At 43.2% G+C, this 23518-nt stretch overlaps 1 protein-coding gene across 6 annotated transcripts in view; it reads left to right on the top strand.

Annotated features, from left to right (window-relative positions):
- Positions 1-4799, top strand: part of HTR1F (5-hydroxytryptamine receptor 1F) — a 120436-nt gene extending 115637 nt beyond the window's left edge. For all 6 annotated transcript variants that reach the window (XM_064523083.1, XM_026093366.2, XM_026093365.2 and 3 more), the window contains one exon: positions 729-4799. In XM_064523083.1, the coding sequence (XP_064379153.1) occupies positions 767-1867 (1101 nt within the window). In that variant the 5' untranslated portion in view covers positions 729-766 and the 3' untranslated portion in view covers positions 1868-4799. The remainder of the gene's footprint in view (positions 1-728) is intronic.
- The last annotated feature ends 18719 nt before the right edge of the window (positions 4800-23518 follow it).

The following is a 23518-nucleotide window of genomic DNA, read 5'->3' as shown; positions in this document are numbered from 1 at the left end:
AAGAGGAGGCTCTAAAATTAAGCTTTCACTGCAAAACTGTTTCACCTCCAGTTTGTACTGCATTTTTTCTCCTTTCAGTTTTTTCCTGAAAATTGTGTCTCAGTTTAGAAAACTCATGCTTATCTATACACAAACAGGGATGCACTCACATACTGACAAGGGGAAAGGACTAGAGAAAGAGCACTACACCAACTTCCTGTAGATTAAAACTTCCAAAAGCGTTTACATTGCTTAGCAGAGTTGATAGGGGCCAGCCTAAAAGCAGTATTGGTACTTACGTTAGAATGGGACTACGTTAAGCAGCTTCAAAAAGCAACAATAATCTATTCAGAGTAAGCTTTAAGACAGAGGGCTCGCTCAGCACCACGGAGCAAACCCAGAGGCTATGCTGATGCTACTGCCCTGCGTGAGAACAGGGCTGCCTCCCCCTTGCCAGCACTGCGCAGCACCCTGCAGGGCTCCAGTTCAGGCTCCACTGCACCCTGCTCTCCTCTGCCACGCAAACATGCCCCTCCCCTCAGCACAACCAAGGAGAAAGAGGATACTCCTATTCTGGAGGCAGAGCACCTCACACGGAGTTCGCCAGGAAAGTCTCTGCTTGGAGCCAGGGTTGTTGCTGATGATAAATCTGAGGTTCCTGTAAGTTTGGGTGCATCTAGAATGACAATACTAAAGACTCCCTGGAGACTAAGGATGTGTTTTCTAAAGTGTTTTTACCTTTCCAACAGGTAACTTCTACAGATAAAGATCACCTTTAAAAGGGAACATGGATTTAATCAACTCAACTGAACAAAACACTACATCAGAAGAACTATTCAAATGGGTGACATCCAAGATCGTCATTTCCATTACCCTGTCTGTGCTTGCACTAATGACAACTGCCATCAATTCTCTTGTGATGACTGCAATAATTGTGACAAGAAAGCTCCACCATCCCGCCAACTATTTAATCTGCTCTCTTGCCGTGACTGATTTCCTTGTGGCAGTCCTAGTGATGCCCTTCAGCATCGTCTACATTGTAAAGGAGACCTGGATCATGGGGCAAGTAGTGTGCGACATTTGGCTGAGCGTGGACATTACTTGCTGCACATGTTCCATCTTGCATCTCTCTGCCATTGCTTTGGATCGGTACAGAGCAATCACGGATGCTGTGGAATATGCCAGGAAAAGGACACCTAAGCATGCTGGCATCATGATTGCAGTGGTATGGATCATATCCATTTTTATTTCCATGCCACCTTTATTTTGGCGGCACCAGACAACCAGCAGAGATGACGAATGCATCATCAAACACGATCACATTGTTTTTACCATTTACTCTACATTTGGCGCCTTCTACATCCCACTGGCCTTGATTTTGATCCTTTATTACAAGATATACAAGGCAGCAAAGACATTTCACAGAAGGAGCATCAGTCGGATTGTAAGGGAGGAGGTAAATGGACAAGTCCTTTTGGAGGCAAGTGAAAGAAGCACGAAACTTACTTCAATGCCCAGCATGGTAGAGAAGACATCAGATCCTCTGGTGGACTGTGATAAAATTAATATCACGCTACAAAGCCCCAGGTCTGAATCTAAGCCAGAGAAGTCCTGGAAAAAACAGAGAATCTCTAGCACAAGAGAGCGAAAGGCAGCAACTACTCTGGGTTTGATCCTGGGGGCATTTGTGATCTGCTGGCTCCCTTTTTTTGTAAAAGAAGTAGTTGTTAATACCTGTGAAAGATGTCACATTTCAGAAGACATGTCTAATTTCCTAGCATGGCTGGGGTATATCAATTCTCTTATTAATCCTCTAATCTACACAATCTTTAATGAAGATTTCAAAAAAGCCTTTCAGAAGCTTGTACGGTATAGGCAATATCTTTAAGAGCTTTTGTTCATATAAGGAGAACATACTCGTTTTTTTTTTTAACCTGTATAAATTTATATGACTGAAATGACATTTGTTGTATTTAAGGAAAAGCACCAAGACTCTGCATCTACATTATGACTCTTAACTTTTGTATCAGTAGTATTGGGAGCAAAAGTTGCCCAAGGTTTAAAGAAACAGATCATCTGGGATCAGTTTTGCTCTGGAAAAGGAGGTAGTGTATACTCGTTGAGGCCCTGATCCAGCTGGGATTTGCACAGCTGCCTAGCTTGAACCACACATGTATTTCCTTAAACATGAAAGAAATACTTGCACATTTGAAGTTATGCAGAACTATAAGTTCTGGCAGAATCAGAACCTATAAAGAAGCTCAGTGTTGAATTGCTCTTTAGACAGACCAAAGAAACAAAAAACAAGCAATCCTTAGTCACCAATGAAGTTCTAAGTAAAACCTTACACGTGCTTTGATCCCTATCACAAATCAGATTGAAAATATACCTTTGAATTAAGACTCCATTTTATTAGTTCAGCACAGGCCCGCACCACAGAGCCAAGCCATCCCCAGCCAAGAGAAAGAGCTTTGAAGGTATCTAGTACCACCCTCTACCAAAGAGCTGAGTGCAGTCACAGCTCCGCCTTCTCCATGGACACCTGCTCCCATAGAGGAAGGCATCTCTGCAGGATGCCCTTGCAGCCTCCAGCAGCAGGCCAGGCACTCAAGGGCTTTCAGGTTTTGTAGAGAGCCAGTGTCCTGTGCCCTCTGCCATTGCACATCTGGAGCAGACACGGATGTAGCCCCAAGGGAAACAGCCATACAGCTGGAGCACCTCCCATGGTTTGGGTGCATGTAGTGCCTGGTGTTCCAAGGCACTGCCTCAGCAGTGACATGACTCTAGCTTGTCAGGGCAGCTGGTCCACGTCAGTCTTTTCTCTACTGCCTCAATTGCTAGGGCTGTGCACCCTCTTTCCAGCCAAGAAAGAAAGCAGGGACTGAGCACAGTACTGGTAGCACAGGTTCCCTGAAAAGGCCCTGCAGCAGCTTCTCCAGTAAGGGCAGAGGAAGTCATCTCAGTCTGCAGTATATACCTGGGGAGGGGATCCTGTGGGATGCGCACTGGCTGGCACCTCCAGACCTTCCCCCAGAGCTTCTAGTCCTGTCCCCAATGCCAGCATTGAAAGAAGCTGGAACCCACCACTGCCATCCCTGGCCAGCTGATTTGGTTATAAACAGCCACAAAGAACAAGTCCTTTGGGGGGCTGCCTGTAAGCCTCAGAGACGGCACCTTAGCCAGTCTTGATCTGCGCACTCTGGATGCCAAACCACAGCACTAAGACATGGGGAAAACAGCCCTTGCCTCCAAACTAGATGTGCACCTTTACTAACATCTAAGGGTACTAGCAGGCCCCTGGGTGTTTACCCCCTAGTGCAGATGAGTAACTAAGAGCCACAACAGGACCCAGGGACATAATACTTAAAAAAAAATTAATACTTTGCACCAGGGTTTTGCACTTTGCAGGATAAATGGATTTAGGCTGTGTGTTTGCATTCATTGCCAGCCATTCGGTGCTATCTAACAGGCATAGGGACTCAGGGTCCTTATCAGAGCTACGAACTCCACTGTCAGCAGCAGCAGTCTCCTGCAAAGAGGCTCTTGTTTGGCATATGGGCCAGCAGCTTAGGGACAGCACAAGGAAGCTGAGATGTCAGATGACTGTACACACCCTTAGTTCAGGAAAGCTATTGCTGGTCTTTGCTGTTTTTCTTCCAGAAGGCTTTCAGCTTTTTGTACTAGACAAGAAAATCCAGAAAGAAGCCATCACCACTGTTTCTCTCTCCACCGCTCCCCTCCCTGTACTCCAAGCTCTGGAGTTTAATAATTTTTGTATTTTTCCCACTAGTTACCAGCTGACAAAACAGCTATCAGAGGCATTTCTTGCAACATGATGGGATTTGAAACTTGATATATTTAACTAACCTGTTTCTGCCACTTGAAACTTACTGTATTCTGCTTTCACATCAAGATCCAAATGAGATATTACTCAGGAGTACTAAAAACTGTGCTTTTGCTTTACTGTTGATTTTAACCCATCTGCGGATATAACAGAAGTCTTACTTGTCACGCAGCATACCTCTAGCTGAGCAGTAACACAGCTAAATCTTGAAGATGATAGGATGTGGCAGAATGGAATTCCGCTCATGCTCAGTGTAACCTAAAGCACTTCACCACCATCGCAGAGTACAGCCTCTGCAGCCCCCATGACCTCAGCAATGGCAGTATTATGCTGAAAGAAAATAATTTTGTAAACATCAGTACAGCTCTGCTTTCTCCAGAAAGAGCCATGGAATCCAGCTTTCCAACAGGACAGATTAGCAAAAGGCAGCAAAGAAAACCCCAGTGAAACATTTCAGTGGGAAGATCTCTGTTTCCCACATGCTTCCCAAATACCGACACATAAAATTGGATATCTATGGGAAAATTGGATATCTAGGAGCAGGACTTCCTCTCTCCCACTTTTTCCTTTATGATGGACAAAGAGTAGAATATACTGCTTTCCCTCTTACATCTAAGAAGTTTGACAATACCTTGTGAAAGCAAATTGGAAGGAAAAAAATAAGGGTTGCTTTTGAGGAGAAAACATGCTCAAGATACTCATATTTAAATAATAATGGATTAGACTCAAAGAATGAAACAATATGTAGATAAACAGAAAATAGCTGTCATTTATGCACTGTTAACAGTATTACACTCTGAATCTAATTAAGCTGCTAAATATTTCTCAAGATGCAGGGTTGTTTCTTTTGTATCCTTTTCACTGAGCTGTATCTGCTCATCCTTCAACACCCCGGCAGCGGAAGACGCAACTACAAAACCCAAGCTAACAAGCAGATAGTTATCCTATTAAAAGCACTTGCAGGTTGTGACCATGATTTCTTGGTGTCTGATTGCATCTCATCACTCATTCTCTAATAGATCCACTGTGCCAAACACTTTACCACACATCCCCACACAATATCATTTCATCTCTAGCATTTATATCATGCACGTGATGTGTTGGAGAAACCTTGATTTCCCCTTTCAATTGCATAAAGGTTAAGATTTCTGCACTCTCTCCTCACCACAAAGTACACAGGCACCCACTGGGGCTGCTCACTGTTAAAAGTCTATCACTGAATTCAAGGACTAAGAGAGAGACTGCAAGATTTTATGCATGAGAGATAAGATTTTTCACAAGTAGTTCTTTGTCCTGTCAGAGCTCATTCTCAGCAAACAGAAAAATTTATGCCCATTTCCTGACTGTACTTACCACAAGAATGCATGCGTGTGTGTGTCCATGCGCACATTTGGGGAGGAGGGCTTATAACCTTTGCTTTGCTCAAGGCTGCCTGGATCCCTATTTCTACTGCAGATGTCCTTCTGGTTGCTGTTTTCAGCCCACCCACCAGTTAATTTAGATTTAACATCTAGAGAACAGGATTTGGAGCAGCTGACCTGCTCCCTTTTCAGCTTTTACAGAAAATGACTCCTGAAGCATCTATGAACACTGTATCTAATTCAGGTGGATGCTTTTTGCTAACAGCAGGCAGTGAAATACACCTCAATTTTTCTTCCTCAGTTCTTTGCCTTTCCTTCCTGCCAGGTACTTTACTAGTGTCCTTCCTCTTGAGGACAACACATCCCTATAAAGGACATGGGGACGTGAATATACTTTTGTTTAGGCAATGCAGTCACATGATTGTACCACCCAGAAACACCCACCTCCTCCAAATGCGCTTTTGGCAGTCACTATCTTCAGCTGGTGCCTAATTATTCCTGGTGCCAGAGACATACACAGAAATAATTGCACCAAAGTATTTTCTCCAGTAGTTACAAACTCAGCACATTATTTCTAGGCGAATACACATTACTATTTGGCCTTTGCATTTCAGTTTTGCAGAAGGGACATAGAAAATAGCTACTGCAGCTATTGGAAAGAAGGGATTTTTTTTTTTTTTTTGAACTCTACACATCAAAGAGTAAATGATGCAAGAAAAGCATGAAGAGAATCTCATAGCAGCCTTGTAAGGATTAAGCATAAACACAGCACTCTTATCCTGGCCCATCTGTAAACGAGAGTTGTGCCAGTGCAGGAACGACTGTTCTCAAGTTGACAGCTAATGGGTCAGCAGTCATCCACTGGTCACATCAGTCAACCACAAGCACTCCAGTCCCCGAACAATAGATGGTACTAGCTGGTCTCTCAGGTATTGCTCTTCTGAAAAGTGCTGTTCTGCTACAGGCACAGTACTTCCAGTATCAGAACTGCTAAAAATGTCAGGAATGTAATGATATCTCCCCCCCTGCAAAATCCTGAAATGAATTAAACAGATTTTTTTTTTTCTTAGAGAAGGATTTTTCATGTGCCTTCTGGGGAGCCTACAACTCACCTGGGTCAGATTTTTCTAATTTTTCTCCTCAATCAGGAAGACTAAGCTTTTTTAAAAGCAATAAACTCTTATTTGATCTAGGCTTTCTAGACATCCTATGACAACTCTAGAGGTGAAAGCCTTTATGATACACAATTTGGCTAAGAAGAAAGGTTGCAGAGACTAAAACAGGTAGAAGTCAGCAGCACTGGCATGAACAGTCAAGGTTGCTGATTCAATTCAAAGCAGGCTTTCTGAGGTCAAATCCTTAACTCATAACAGACAGCAACAACTGAAAGCAACCTTATACCCTCAGAACTTAATAAGGCTGGAGTTTCCTAGAGTCTACTTCATGTTCCAATGAGTTACTATTTAAATATGAACTTTGCAACTCAGGAAAATTTCAGAGGGAAATATGTTCAGGTAAGAAAAAAATACTGTGCTTGATTAGTCAAACTACTTAGTACAAGTATATATTAAAAATCTTGGTCAAGACAGAGTAAAAAGTCAAAGAAGATGCGTATCGAGTAGTGTTATTTTTCATCCACTAGGAGTTCAAATCAATTGTATCCATACCTTAGGGCACATAAAATTAAACTACGGTTTTGAAGGTAAGAATTGTTACATAACAGATGAGCAGCATTAATAGAATTTGTTTCCTTTTCTACTTTAAAACAAGATAGCTTCTATACAAGCACAGTAATTTGTTTCTTTTCCTAAATTAAACTTTTTTCCATTCTTCCCATACAGTCATTGATTTGAAACTCAGCACAGCTTTTTTATTATTTGGGTTTAAAGAAGAAAAATATGTTTAATGCCACAAAAAGCACTAACTGCTAAGATAAAGCTAAGAACTATTAATCTTCCTGCTTTCAGTTTAGATCATGACTGGTAGTAGACGTTTAATGCAACAGCTAGCTCTCTGCTGGCAGCACTCCAAGATGCAAGAGCTGTGTCTAATTTTTATGACAGAAAGCATCTGCTGAGCAACTCACTTTTGGCCAAGCATGGGTTCCCTTGTTTCACAGTACAGAGCTGCATAAAATAGTCACAGCCATGAGATAAGAAATCAGCCAGTCTTAGATGCACTTCATTTCTTTCTAAACTAGCAGTCACTAGAAGATACCCTCTCCACAAACACACACAGTCGATCAGCAGGAGCAAAGCTGTGTCTCTACCCCCAGCAAAAACAACCAAAAGCTTTCACATCCACCTTGTTCCTTGGAGGTAACTAGGAACTTACTTGGGACCAGGTGGGCTCAGAACAGATCAGCACCTGATCAGGTGCAAGAAGAGATCTCTTCAAGGAGAATAGCACCAGCAGCAAGCTTAGTCAGCTCTACTTAGTAACAAAATGAAGAGCGGACCAGCATCTGGCCCATCTTCCCTGGGAGAAGTCTGAAAAGATATTAACAGTCCCTTAATATCAGTTCCTGAAGCTTATTTTCTATCCTAATTAAGCTGGGCTCTTCCAGCCCTTCTACCACGATTAGCAAGACAGTGCTGAATTCGCTCAACAGCTCTATGCTGGTCAATGCAGGGTTCACATGCTCTGTCATCACAATGCTCAGCTCTGAAGTTTGTGGCTCGCCTTTAGCTTGTGGAATTTCAAAGAAGCAGGAATTAAGATGGTAAAAATTCAAGTTAAGAGCTTTCAGGTTGTGGATTTCTCTTCCACATCTATTTTGACAGCAAGTATGCTCTGATCATTTAGAACCCAAACCACTTTTCCAAGCAAGATATATCTATAACAGATAAGCATGACCTTATTTTTTAGACACTAGCTTACCATTGGACTCAGTTTCTTAACTCATTGACAGCCTTTTGCATTTTGACAAAATTCTCTCATTTTATTTTCAAGGCGTAGAAGAAATATTAACTAATTGTCTGAAGGCAAGTAGATCTTTTTTCCATTTTACAGATACAAAACCAGAAGTCCAGGGAAGCAAGCGCTCAAGACCTGGGTGAGGTCCTGGGGTGCCACTCAGCACACTAAACAAGAGAAGGGAACAAAGAGTGTTTTCAAAGCTGGTGCTAGGCCATACCAGTGCTATGCAAGTAGCATGTGGTTCAAGCACTGCTACCGAAATTGCACTTTCAAAGGCAAGCACCATCATTTAGCCCCTTTTCCTGATGCTCAGGAACTTGGGAGACATGGCCACAGAGGAGTTAGAGGAAGCTTATCTCCACAACATTCACCTTCACTGAGTGCTTTTTTGCATCTGTAATTATAAAACCAATTACAGCACAGTTGTTCCTACAAATACTGCAGAGATTCAACAAGGCTTTACAAAGTCTGGCATACAGGCAGAGGGGAAGAGTTAGGGCAAAAAAAAAAAAACAAAAAAAAACCAGAGATAGCTAGAAAGGGTGGGGGAATCACATGCTGGAGTCTGAGGAAGAAAAGGAAAGCTCTGCAAAGAGGCTACAGAGCGAGGCAAATCAGAAAAGTGGATGCAGGAGGAGAACAGGGAGAGACAAAGGTTCAATAGTTTTCTCCTAAGAGTGGCAGGGAGCCTTGAAACCATCTTGCTTGAGCTCATGACAGCTCAGATCCAACTAACAGAGGTTCAAGCTCACTTTGAAGCTGCTGACACCTCCCAGGAGCTGAGCACAGAGACGGAGAGCAGGATGTTTTGCTGTCTCCGTCCCATACAGGGGCAGCACAGCGCTCTATGTCTGTGCACACAGGATCCTTCTGTTAGACCAGTGTGATGATGTTCATCAGCACCAGGCATGCACAGCCAGGAGGACTGAGGATTTGCAAGTACAGCATTTTTAAAGGCTACAAAAAGTAGGGAAAACTTTTGAGTAGTATTGGTGGACATCTTTTTAAATCTTTTAAGGGAGACTTCCCCTTGCTTTAGACATGGCCTAGGATATACACTCTGCTCTATGTTCCACAAATACAAGTTATGCAAAGTTTGACCACCACCATGTTTTCTGCTTCTCCTTGCTAAATACCCTGGTGTGTGCCAAGCCTCCCCCTATGTCTCCAGCTCACTGAATGTGGAGTTAAGCATTTTATGACTAATTCACTCTGCTGCTCCTCTTTTCTCTGTGACTGGAGAAGAATAGCAAAAAGCAATAGAAACACACTCCAAGCTCTAACCCTACAAACAAGACAGAAAAATAAAATGAAGAAGTTTAGATTCAACAGAAGATAAATCAAGTAGCGCTCCTCTGAACCATCCTTTCTACTCACTCTGCTCCACGGTCTGACTGTTCTCACCTACAACACTATGCACACCATGCACAAAGAATAAGAGTTACTTTCAGCAGAAGGTTTAATTTCATTTATTTTGTATAACTGGACAAAAGAGCTCATTTAAAGATCCTTTAGGGGGATAAGGAAGGTTATGAAGTGATAGCTGTTCTGCCTTCTCTTATCCTTTGCTGTACAAGGAAATTGATGGAGAAGAAACATTACAGACTAATGTGCAGGCAAGAAAACAGAGCACAGATGAAAGAACTGCCTGAGAGAAAGAGAAAAGCCAGAGCAGCAAAGCAGACTTTCACTGAGAACTGGAGTCAGCCCCCATTCCTCCTCTGGAGCACTTCCTTTCCAAAATAAACCCAAACCTGAAGCCTTACCACTAATGTGAACACAGGGCCATTTGCATCAGGCAACCACCAACTGTTGAAAAGCAGCCAAAGGGTATCCTGGGAGATTCACCGCACAGTCCAGAATGGGGAGCAGGTACAGGCTACATAGCAGGGTGCATTAGGAGGCTCTGACATACTGCTAAAGGTGGGAAAATCTCAAAGGGCAGAAGAGATCCACCTCAGCAGCTGAATGCTTCATGAAGTATGCAAGAGGGAGCCCAAACCTGCACCACACAGGATTTCCAGCTGCAATGTCCACATGGGCACAAAGCTCACGTGTTTCTCAGTGCAGTCACGCTCCTGCACGGCTATGGAGGAGCAAAGGAGAGAAAATCTAGAGCCCAGATCTGACAGGCAGGGCAGCAGCTTACTCCCTGCTGAAGGAACACCTGGACTCTGACAAGTCTGAGCCAGTGTGAAGTCCAAGCTAAAGTACATTTATTAAGCAGGCTTTGAAAATAAAAATCAATGTATCTGAGGGCTAGAAATCACATATTGCACAAACAAGGCATTTTGAAAGTATATAGGAGACAATTTTTAAATTGTTCTAATCATTCCAGGCCATTCATGCCTAAGGAGACTTGCTGCAATGCCAGAATTACAGTCATTGCCTGCGCACCAGAAATTGGAGCCATACTTCAGAGTAGTTTGTTCATGTGTCTGCAACGAGAGAGACCATGCTGAAAATAACTCCCTTTTCTCCATACTGAGGTCTCACAGGCAGGTAGCTCTGCTGATTATAACTGCCATATGGGATGGGTTGGGAGAGGGATTACAAAACCAGCTCATGAGTAAACCAAGTCTTTTGAGGCAAAACTAACCTCTTAAACATCATTCCTGTGAGTAATGGGGCTTCAGCACTGCCACATGTGTGTAAAACACCCGTACACCGTAGAAGTAAAAGCCCATATTGAGAAGACCCAGCTGGGTAAGCACTCCACAGATGTATACGATGCTACACAAACAAAAGCAGCCCCTCTCCTCCCTCCCACACCCCAAGACATGAGGGCTGTTGCCCATCTGCTCAGGGTGGCTGGCTCAGGGCTCCAGTGGTGCCTGGCTGTGTATGCCAGCCCGGCGGTTCCCCAGCAGCTCCAGGCACTGCTGCAGAATAGCGGCAGCACTGGGACAAGGAGAAAGGAGAAAATACCCCTTGGGAGTCCCTAGGACCTTTGCCCAAGGCAAAAGGGTAAGGGGCTTCATTCCTCATACACTGAAATGGCTCGCAAAGCTGTTAACGCCTCCAAAATGCAAGTGGGAAAAACTGATTGAGCCCTTCCATCAATAAAAAAAAATATCAAATTGGCCCCACAACACTTACAGCTCGCAACCCTCCCCAGCACAGCATGACACTGTTTCCCTCTGGGACAGCTGCCCCTGGTGTTGTCAGTGGATTAAATGTCCCCCCACCTGTCCCCAGCTCCTTCCCCCTGAGTAGCCAGGAGAACCCATGTACCAGGACCTAGGTCCCTGCTCACTAACAGCACTTTGCATTCTGCCTCATTTGAAGTATTTTCCTCCCACACGTGCCCTAGAGTCCCAAAAGGAAAACTCTACCTGTGACAAGAATCCATCTCTCTGAAAAAACACTAATCTATCAATTACTCCATGAATTTCAGCATCATATGTGGTGCAGGCCCTTGCCCTCACCAGGCCCCACCCTCTCCCCCTCCACAGCCATGGCAGTGACTGCATGGGTGCACCCTTGGATGAGGGTTATTTCCTAGCAGCAATAAGGGAAGAAGAGCCTGAACAGGTGGGAAACCTTCAGCATGGCACCTCTCGCCTTCCCTGCAAGAAATAATTGTTGTCAGCAGCACAGACCGCATACATCTGTCTACCTGCACTCCTGTTCATTAGGGCATGGCTGTTAATGACCAATGTCTAGTAATTTAGAGTCTTACTGCAACTAGTTACACACACACACACACACACACACACACACACACACACAGAGAGGAGTTTCAGTCTAGGGTTGGTTAACATGGGCAGCAACATAAGGAATCATTACCAGGAAAATAACCTATACACACAGCTGGTTAAAGATAAAGACTGCATGGATGGGAGAAGGGAAGAGTTGAAAGGTGGCTCTCCTTTGAGTTAATACACACTTTTGCAGCATGAAGCCTCTGGAACGACTGACTGCCAGAAGTCAAGCACTTAAGTTTTCCTAGGAAGGGGATGGAGACATGACATTTGGTCCCTCTCAGTGCTGCTTCAACTTTGAAGTAATTTATTTCTATATAATGTTTTCTTAGTTGAATGAAACTCTAGGGCATTTCAACTGAAGTTCACAAGTCTAAAGAGTTCAACAACTTTTCTGAGCCCTCCCAAGCAAAGGTCAAAAAAGACTGTCATTTGAAATTATGTGCAGAAACTTCTACACAGTGTGAAAATATGTGTAGGGGAAAAAAAACAAAACAGATCATTGGAGATCAGCTCCCCTGATAAATTCTAACAGTATAGATCTCAGTGACAAGTTAGAAGTTTCTAGGATCGTTTCTATAGAAGCTATTTCTTTCCCATGGTACGTTGTTTTTATTTCAGTTATTAAACTCTAAGGAGTCATTAGCAATACCAAGTACATTCAAAATAAAAAGTCAGCTCTCCATTTAAGGAAGTAATGGCATTAAGTATAATGACTGCTTTTGATTCAGCCTTGTCTGTGCTTACCGGAGTAGAGACTTCATTCACAGTTGCTGTTCACCACCTTGTGCTATTGCGCAGTACTGCAAAAAGTGACCAAAACTTCCTTGTTTCCAAAAGCTGTAACTCCTCTCATGTTGAGCTGGTGTAAAGGACAACGCACAGTGAAAAGCAATGGAGAATCAGGCTCTGAAACTCTGTACTGTCCCAATAACTGGAATCTCACTCCAGGGAAGAAAAATGATTCATGCTTCATCATAATCTGAGCCTCATTGCCTCCATATATTTGGTATATTTTTAAATTCTACCGAGAAGGTCCTTGGGTTTGGTGGCATTCTGGGCAATGGGCTTTGAATCATCCAGGTTCACAGAGCAGTGAGCACATAAGACAAACACATTCACAGGAATAGCAGCCCATGAGTTTGGAAGAGTTTTTGTTCCCTTGGTGCCGGCTTGCTGAGCTGCAGCTGGAGTACATGCTTCTGAGCTGATTTAAGAATGAATGGATGTACAATTACAGCCCAGGAGGTGAGCTCCATCAATAAATATTGTCTATCTGTGCTAACTGCCTGACACTCAGACAGCAACACACTCATGACATAGTTTTAGGATTTTTATGACTGGTCTTAACAGAGGGGGAGACAGATGGAGAAGAAGGATGGAAAGTAAAGAAAACAGACGCATTGAACTGCAGTAGCAACATGGAGACAGGGAGGAGGAAGTGTTGCAATGATCAGATCTCTCTGCTACGTTCCTGTCACGAGATCACACTGCAGAAGAGAAGAGAAATAAACTGAATAGTCTCCAATGTGACAGAGCCAGCACTTGAAGGAGGTCCTGGTTGGGGCTCACTAAGCCAGCTTTAAAAGAAAAGGATTGCAATCATCAAGAAAAAAAAAAAGCTGGGAGCGGATGTATGGATATAAGATCAGTGCAAGATGCAGGTACTGAATAGAGAAGTTTAAGTCTCAGAGTTTCCTGGAGCTCAGAAAAAGTAGAATAAGAAACAAGTATAGGCCACAGAAATAGGTATACACAAACAGAAAGCAGAAATGTCTCTAACTGTCCTTCCCAGATTTAGAAGCTGTCAAATATGAGGGATAAATGGCCAAAGCTCTTTTCTGAGCAAGAAGAGAATTCAGGAGGTAGAAAGACTTCCAAATTCCCTGACATTTTTCATGCCTAGGAATTTTCTCTCCTGCATTGCCTAATCATTGATTTATACCTGAGTGTTTGAGTTGGCCCTTCTTAGGTGTCCAGTTCCATTCTTGTTATTGGGAAAGTGAATCCCGCTTATGCTTTCCTCTTGCAGCTTGATTTTTTTTTTTTTTTTTTTTAATATAGGCAGCACAAGAGCCACTTAATCTACTCTGTGAAGTGGAAAGGAAAAGATGACAGATTTTCTGACTTGTGTGATTCTGTCAACATCTCTTCCCCTTTTTTTCTGTCCCATATGTTCTTTTTCACTGCCATACAAATGAAAAGTCACCAAACATGGAAACTTCTTTCCTTTTCCAAATTTTATTGAATTCTAAGGGGGAGAAAAATCAAACTAAAGACTACTTCAAATCTTTCATATGAAGTGAGGCCCGTTAGAGTTACTTATGCTGTATTTCCAAGGGAATACACACTGACAGTATGATCCCATCTCATTCCCTTCTGCTGCAGAATAGTATCACTGTGACGGAAGTAGGACTCAGGTACTTACAAATATTTAGACACCAAAAAGACAAGCTGGATCTAAATAGCTGAGAATTCACATTTTCAGTTGGCTTAGGGAGCTGTACAAACCATACCATCAGATTCAGCAGGGTCATAAGGTGGCACAAACCCCATTCTCCTCAATAGCCTAATAAAGCAGGGACAGGACTTTTTGGCAAAACAGTGCTCTTCACTATATTTAGCATTAGTTTGATGCAGCAGTATCACTGGGACTCCTTTTACTTGCAATATTTCAACATATAATCAGCAAATACAATGTAAAGTCCTTCCCCTTTTTCCCTACCGCAAAATATTTCTTTCTGTCACTGCATGTCATACCCACACAAATGTTCTAGCACAGGAGGCCTCCTTGCTCAGACATATCTCTTGCACTTTTGTTGCTGGCACAGGCAAGGAGATCAAATTATATCATCATCTCATTTTATATCTGTGATTTCCCTAAATGCCATCTCCTCTACATTAAGAGGGTATCTATCAAAAGCCCTAAGACCAAGTAAGGTGAGCTAGTGATCTAAGACAGGCAAGGGCAACAGATTCCCCAGAGCTGGGAAAAGGAAATGAAGACTCATGGTGAGTCAAAGAGCTGACCTGGCTTATAGCACCCCCAAAAGGAGTGAAAACCAAAATCCAGCACCTAGCAAGAGTACCTTGCCAACAAGCCACCCTCTGTTCAGCCCAGCTTGGGTCCCCTCTGCCTGCAGCTGCAGAAGGATATTGCAGCAACATGCCAGCTCTCAACTCTGCAGGCCTGAGGCCACTGTGGGCACTGGAAGGCCAGCCCACGCACACAGCTGGGGAAGCTGACAGGTTTTGTATCCCTGTAATATCTACACTTAAACACAAGCACTGCCTCCTATAAAGACTGCTGTCACTAAGCTGCTTTAAGGTGTGGGCACTTTTGCGCCTCATAAGGGCTTTTTAATGAAAAAAAAAAAAAATCCCCCACTGACCAATCAGTATGATTTTCCATTTGCTTAGCATCACACTGCTGTAACAACACAGAGCAGGCCACCATGAAGATGTGCTAAACAGCCCTGGTCTTTGTTGCCAGGAAGAGAAAATTTACAAAAAGAGCCATTGCCTTCTGTGTGCTACTTCCAGACCTGAGGCAGTCAGAGTTAGTTCATCATCTTAGTGATTTCATTTGCTAGCAGATCCTATATGGTGTGGAATTGAACCAGATCATCTGGCTATCTTCAAGCTGCATGATAGCTTTGCATACAGAAACCAGCACTGTACTCTCTTCAAAAGGAAGCCTTGGCATTTTCTGTATCAGCGGCTCCAGCTTTTCTCTGCTGGCCTCCATCAGCCACATGAGTTCAAATTGCAGGCTGAGATACAACATACTTGCAGTTAGCATTGGTTCTACATTGAGCACTGCCAGGAAAAAACTGCATAGAACTAACTGATATGCATTCCAAAGCTGCCATCAAAAGCAATGCGGCATTTCCTCAGCCAAAAGATTTTCATCAGCCAGCATTAACCGGCTGTCCTTCCCTTAAATCAAATCTTCTGATTCAAGTTTAACAGAGAGGCTATGGAACTGCCTCTGTGAAGCATATGGAGATATTCCCAAGTTAACTTTAGCCTAGTGAGATAGATTTCCGCTAGGTTCATCTAGAGATGATGGAGAGAAAGAGGTTCTTCAAGAGGTGGGCTCAGAATACCTAAAACAGGCTATGGAGATCAGCCTCAGAAGTCAAAAGTTACCTTCTCCATCACTTCCTGAGCAGACGGAGCATGAAACTTTAAACACTCCTTATAGCACACTTCAAGGGTGTGAAAGAAGACTGCTCTCTATGCCCTGTATCCCCTTCCCATTCTATTAAGTCTTTTAAAGAGTCTTTAAAAACCATGGCAACCTGTCAGGATGAAACCTGGGAAGGAAACTCTCAGCAACCAAAGTCAAATAATTTTTACATTCACCTTTAGCTCATTCCATGTGGCCTGTCTGTGAAACAACTGTTCCCTAGGGAACATGCCAGAAATATTCTGGCTCTACTAGTCTCTGCAAACAGACCATCAAAATGTGAGCTTTGTTGCCATTAGTTCAGGGATTTTTGTTCAAGCAGAGAAAGCAACTCCCACGACACTAAGCAATCTAACCCTACGCACATCCTGAACTCAGGTCTGCTTTCATGGCTCATGACTTTAAGAAAAGAAGCATAGCCTGAGACATGCCACAAAGAAGCTAATCCATAGTACAACTAAGCTTAGGTGAACTCCTGGTGCCTCTAAAAGTGGCAATATTCCCATTAACTACATTGGGATTTGAATACCATCCTGCGTTTCGGTGCAGTATGAAAACATAATTTGCTCTGCTTTTCTCTCACAGCAATTCTCTTTTCTGTGCTGGCTTGATGTGTCCATGTTTACCACTCTGAGCAGTCAAGGCAGAGAGCTGGATTTGACTTTAAGGTTTTGGCTTCTACTCACCAGGCAAGAAGGGTCATAAATTACTGAACGTAGTTAGACTAAAAATAGAGGAGAAACATCTGCCAGCCTGTGTCTTGTCCTGTGGACAGTGAAGGACAGGAAAGCAAAACATCTAGCCATCTGTCCCAGACATTCTTGGTTGAGGACCATTACTGTAGCTTGAAAGTTGCAAGGGGAAAAAGGGGGAGGGAGCAATCTAGCGACAAGGTCTGAATTTACTTCTTAAATTCAGCAGATTCATAACAATTCACAACACAAACACACTACTCTGATTCAGCAGAATAATAACAATTTGTCTCATTCTCTGTCTTGTGGCTTTGCCTGGCTTCTTTACCCTGGCATCTCTGTGGGATTGCCGGAGTGTGGGGAGACTGGACTATTGCTGTGCTTCACCACTGGTGTTTCACTCCTGTGGAAGCAGGGTACATATATTACAGCCTGGAAACAAAACAGCTCCAAGGCAATTCCCAAAAGCAATTTGGATCTCAGGTGAACTCAGTCTAACACAGCTGCACCAGATAACTTTGCTAGGCTCACCCTGAGACAACAAAATACTGCTGCCCTCAGCCATAAACTCTGATGTGGACAAAAGTAGGCCAAGCTTCTACTTTTGATCTCCAAGACAAATGTGTTTCATTCTTTGAGAAACTCCAGACAGAGAGGCATGTGGGTTCCTGGCAGACTGCTCCTAGCACATACAGTATGGCTGTTTCTGACGATGATGTATAAACACCCTGGTGCTTATACAACGCAGCACAAGTTGTGGCTCTGCTAGGCTGCAACTATGCTTCTCTTAATGAGGGGGAATGGGAAATGACTATTCACTGCCCAGAGTGCTGTTTAAAGGCTCCCAGCTCTGTAGAGAAGTGTGACCAGGAGTATCGCTTCTCCTGGCAATGCATCTTCTGGCCTGGCTGAATATATACTTACAGCATTGCTAAGTCACCCAAAATGTAGATACAAAAGAATCCTTCACTAATCCAGCAAAGGACCATGTTGCCCAGTTTCTGGAGATTTCAGACACAGTGGTGTTACAGAGATCACAAGTTTTTTTCCATATTTAATTTTAGACTGTCATTTCTGCTACCATTTCTCCCCTGCTCTTTCAGAGGTATATTTCAGTTTCTATTTCCTCCTTTCATACTGCTTCCCACTCGCTCATGCCCCAATCCTGTCGCCATGATCATCTCTTACATCACACATTGTACCACCAGCTTCTTCACAGGTAGTTTTTCAACTCACTGCTTTGCTCAGAGGAGTTTTACAGAGCACAAGAATGCCAGAGTCAGATATCTAGGTCCTACTTGCAGAGTGACTGCCCACAAATTCGTGTTTTTCTATTTCCACTTCTGCAAGTTTATCAAGAGATCAAAGTTAACATCTCACAGGTTTTTCAAGCGTAAACCAGGGAAGTACAGAAATCAAGATAATAGCATGTCCCCAAAAGACTAAAGAGTCCTTTCTAAAGAAAAAGGAACTAAAGAATAAGATGCTGGGGATAAACCAGATGCTTACCTGAATGACAACACTATCAGTCAGCAGTTTTCTCTGTCAGGTGGCTGTTTTGTCCAGAGGTGGCTGGGGAATTCCTTCCTTCCAGGCTGTTTCTTACTGAAGGCCATGTAAACCCAAAGATTTTAGTTAATGCCGTTTGTGGATAACCCTTCTTGCACAGTCTGTTGGTCCCTTGCAGCTATCTCCTTGCTGATCTAGTCATCTCGTATTGTTAAGTTGGTTAAATACATGACTAGGCCCAAAATATGGCAATCTAGCCACAAAACTCAATCAGCACAAGAACAATTAATTCAATACCTTATTTCTTATTTCAGCAGACAAAAGTAAGGTCTATCCCAGTCTTCCATTTCACATGTGTAGGTTTTCTACAGCCTTCCTCAACATCAGAACAGACATTTGTATCAGTAAGACCAAGGTCTGAATCAGCAGCAACGTTCAGACTTGTTAACCCACCAAGGCACAAATAGTATCGGTATCCTTACCTCACAGGTTCACAGAGGGCACAGCAAGCTGATAGCATTATTTGCACAACCAAGCCATAAACACGAGAAACTTCAGAGGGTTTTCTTCCACTTCTAGTGAGCTATTGAACTTAATTCAATCCACCTGGCCTTACTGTCTGGGCTTTTTATTGTCTTTTGCAGTGATGACAATAACACAGCTCCATGTGAAACAAGGAAGTATTATTATCCTCATTTAGAGATAAAGAAACAAAGCAGAGAGAAAGAGACAAGTGGCTTGTCTGAGATCACAAAGGCAAACACCAAAGAGTTAAACCTGAGCTTCCTGACCCCCTACCACATTATCTTCTTCCCTTTTCAGGCTTCATTACAGCATTTTTTAAAGGCTGTAGAATGTTGAAGTCAGAAAACAAGGAAGGAAGCTCCTTTTGACATTAAAGTGTGTGTCTGGAGTAGAGGTTTTCTGAAAGAGTATACAAGTATTTATTATTTTTAGCTGGGATCATTATTTTTAACCACTACTGTTCAAAATCATGGCTAAGGATTCAGAAATAGTACATTTGGGATTGTTTTAATTTGCCATTGACTGCTGTATACAGTATCTGGGTTCACTGAGTTCCTAATAGTTTCTCCAACTCAGAAACATCAGGTTTCTTCTATAAACACAGAGCAAAACAGAACACAGAAACTGGGACTCACACAGCTGTGATTTTAAGGAAAAACACAAGACAAAAGCATCAGTAGCTTCATGAGTAAGCAGTGCGAGCTAGCAATGCTGTAGGCACCTTGCACTGCCAGAGATACTGGGAGGTCAAAAATGACTCACAAGAGGAGATTTTTTTGTGAAGTCAATAAGAAAAATTTTAGCATATTTTCATGGAAACCTGGAATCAAACGTCAACATTGTCCCTTCAGTGTTAGACTAAGATAATTCCCCAAATTACCATTTGGTATCCTGAGGAATGGGGTTGATCCTCCAGACATCTGTGAAGCAAGGCCACCTGTTGTCACACTGTCACAGCCAGCTCTTCATCTGATCCTGATACAGTGGCCATGGGACTTGAGGTGGGGGGGAATTCCTCCTTAGGCTGACAAAGTTCTTCCATATGTGCGTTTATCTCCACTCCTAAAGAATACTCACAAAATCAATGAGACAGAGTCATCTCGATTGTTCCCTTTGCGTCAGGACAAATCCATTCATTTCCATCTCTATCCAAACACCTGCTGAACTCTCTTATATGAAGTCATCATGCACCAAGCTAGTGATGAGGCTGATAATTAAAATTTCATAACACTTTATGTTATAAGACTGTTGATATTACTTCACTAAACTTTTAACCACCTGGCTGATCCTTTCCACCCTGGGCAGCTGTCCCAAGCCAAGATGGGACCCAGGCCCAGAGCGTAGACCCTGCCCTCCGAGGGGGTCCAGGGCAGGCTCACAGAGAAGGAAGGGCTAGAGTGAGGCTCTGTGGAGGCTCCCCACATGCAGTGCTGCTCAGGGACCTTCATAGGGGCTCATCCCCCCACCCTGGTGCTGCCTTTGAGGCCTGGCTCCTCATGCCACAGCTGCAGCTGCAGCAGCACCTAGTGATTTTTGAAGCATTTGGAGTTGTTTTGCAAGACCAGCCTTAGCTCAGCTGTTGAAAATTCCACTGTTGTTCATGGTTTTCCTTTTCTAAACCAAGAATTAGAGTGACAGATCTACGTTCCATCTAGCATAAACTATATTATCCTTACTTGGTCACTCGAGGTTATCTTCTATAACGAGCTCCTCTGTGCTATTATCATTAGTCACAGAAACAAAATGTTAAGCAGCATCACCCTCTGTCGGCTCACTGACTGCTTGGCTTCACAGATCTTTCAGCTGTCACACCTGTGGCCTACAACTGCTAATAGTTTTCAGACTCTGTGTCTGGGAAATTAAAATTTCCTGTGATACAAATCTCAGGAGTATTTCTCTCTCTAATAGTATTAGAGGATTCTTTGTTCTTATCCAAATTCAACTCCCCAGTTTATCCCAGATGGGCCGCTTTTAACATCATTTCCTAAAATGATTTCAGTCGTGATTAATCTGCTTTATCCACATATCACTTGTTTCTTCATAATTTATTAATGTTTTAAAAAGACAATACCTTTCCGCCACCGCCTTTAGACTGTTATTTCTATCTCTTCTGAACAGTGCCTTCCCAACACGATTGCTCCTTAATCACACGATGGCCATAGCGGCTGCTGCACCATGGTACAGCCAACCTCATTCCCAGTGGCATGCTCTGTACACTGCCTGCCCTGTGCTTGCCTGGTGTGAACACACAAGCATGGTAGTTGTCTTCTATTGACCACATACTTTCTAGCCATGCTTGTTAAATCTTTTGACTATTGGTATAGACAACTTGACTATGTTTATCAGTGGTCTTAGTCCTTTACTTTCCTTCTCCTTTTATTTTAAAACCAACTGGAAGGATTTCACTACTCTCCCAAAAGATTTTCCTCTTTTCCTTCCTCTTTAAAGCTCTTATGATCAGTCTTGCTAAGTGGGATTCTGGGAAGCTATTTCCTCAGGGTGCTATCCATTCTCAAAGAAAGATTCCCCTTTGCAAGAATTTTCATATAATCGCAATCCCTGTACCAACTTTACCAATTTGCAATATTTTGTCTGGCTTTCACACTTCCTTCCAAGGACTGGAAGCATTTTATCAAAGCTCACCTAAACATATACTTCTTCGAGTATTTTTCTGGCATTGTTATTTTTGATCCACCCCAGACACAGACACTTGTTTCAACAGACAAAAACCCACTGATGATCCTTCTAACCATCCTCAGGATCTTTTTCAGCCTCAAGACCCTGACCCGGGTCCTTCCTCAGGGCTGTCAGTTCTTGATCCTCCCGTTTGCTGGTGACCAGCTAACCAAATGGGAGTATTCACATATTCCTAGATCTGCGCCTTTGGGGTGTACATGTGAATCTCTGGGGACCACTCCCTCCTGTTCTTCATCCTGGCTATGTATTGTTACTGCCTCTCCTTTGGGTCAGTTTGTCTGGGCATCTTCAGCCAGGCAAAAAGCAACTGTGAGACACATATACATGACTGTAAAGTGTACAGCAATTATTTATTGGCTAATACACATAGAAGATAGTGTTTCATGAGCTGTTTGGCTAAGCACTAGTGTGCTAACCACCCCAATAAGCAGTTGAGGGCCCTTGCTGGCCCAGGGCAGCAGGCAGGAGGGATGGCATCAGCCCCCACACCTCCCTGGGATGGATCCACAGTGCTGCTGGGATGCCTCTGCCACCTGCTCCATCAACACTGATAGCACCAACAACCCTATCAAATGGCCCACTGTTTCCCAGCTATCCGACTAGCCTGAATGGCCTCCCAGGTTTTTGCTTTAAGATTTAATACTTCTCCATGCTGATACTTTCCCTCTCAAACCCTTGAGCTACCAACAATCCTATCTCAACGGTCCTACCTCTGCCTGTAATTTTTGTCTTTCTTATCTCTCCACAGACTTTCTTGCAGTTCTCTCTCAGTAGCCTGATACTGGATTTCACAGCTGGAATACATCAGAGATGGGCCTTGGGTCCTTAGCATATGGGCAGCTAAACCCATGCAGCAGCAGCAGCTCGCAGCTGGGGCAACAAAGAAAGGCATTCAGCATTCTCCTGCCTTCTGCTTGTCTCACAGCAATCCATACCTGTTCCTTGTTGCATGGACACCTCTATATTTTTTGCTTCTCTTTTTGAGGAGTGAGCTGCTTTTCTCTTCTTTGCCATCTCCACTTCTCTTGCTACCAGCTGATTGTCTGCTTCCTGCAAGAGAACAAGGCTTCAGCTCCACCACCATGCTCCTACCTCCCCTCGGCACCTGCTTTCCAGATGCAGTGATGCAGTCAGTCCATGTAGCCTCTTTTCCACCATACTGCCACTTCTCCATTGGTGATTTGCCCTGCTGCCTCCACGTGCACCTCTGGCATACAGTTTCCACCCCATGAAGACACTTCATGCATGAAAAGCTTCTAGGATAATATGCATCCTGCACCTTCAGCCTCCACTTATCTCTAATATCCCTGGAAGTGTCTTCATTCCCTCTGTTGCTCACTCAGTTGAACTTATTGTTCTCTATTCTGGGGCTTCCCCTTGAAAAAACAACAGCCACAGCAGCAAAACATATCTCCCCCATGTATTTGCCTATATATTGCTTTGTTTTCAGGTCATGTGGATTCCTCAAGAGGCATCTATGTGAATTATCAGGAAGCAGGTTTCAAACACCAAAGAAAGTATTTTTTCACATGGAACATAATTAAATCTGTGAAATTCTTTGCTGCAGTTAATTATAGAGATTAAAAATAAAAAATGGGTTTAAAATAGAATGGAGTAATCATGGAGGACAAGTTCATCAATGGCTATTAAGAGATGATTAAAATGCAATCTCCAGCTCAGAAAGTCCTAAACCATTGACTGCAGAAAGCTGGGAAAGATACCTATATTTTTGGTTTTTTTCTCTTCTCTACTCCTGGCCACTCTTCAAGACAGGATGCAGGGCTGGATAGACCAGTATTGAAGTTAGCCCTGCTTTAAGCAGGGAGTTGACCCAGACAGCCTCTAGAAATCATTTCCAAACTAAATTATTTCAGGACTCTATGTGTATTTGCTCTAACCCAATGTGCAAATTCTTTTATTTCTCTTACCATGGAGCAATACCCTCCCAGTTAGTTCCGCAATTATTTTTTGTTATTTATCATCAAAGGCAAGTAGCTACCTGTGAATGCTTAGCTACAAGGGTCTATGCTGCTTAGTACATACAGCAGCAACCACCCTCTGTAAAACAGAAATGGCAACCAAAGCAGACTGTATGA

Source organism: Dromaius novaehollandiae, chromosome 1 (genome assembly GCF_036370855.1).
Source record: "Dromaius novaehollandiae isolate bDroNov1 chromosome 1, bDroNov1.hap1, whole genome shotgun sequence".
Lineage (NCBI taxonomy): Eukaryota > Metazoa > Chordata > Aves > Casuariiformes > Dromaiidae > Dromaius > Dromaius novaehollandiae.
Note: the sequence above shows the minus strand (reverse complement) of the source record. Positions and strands in the feature narration are given on the sequence as shown.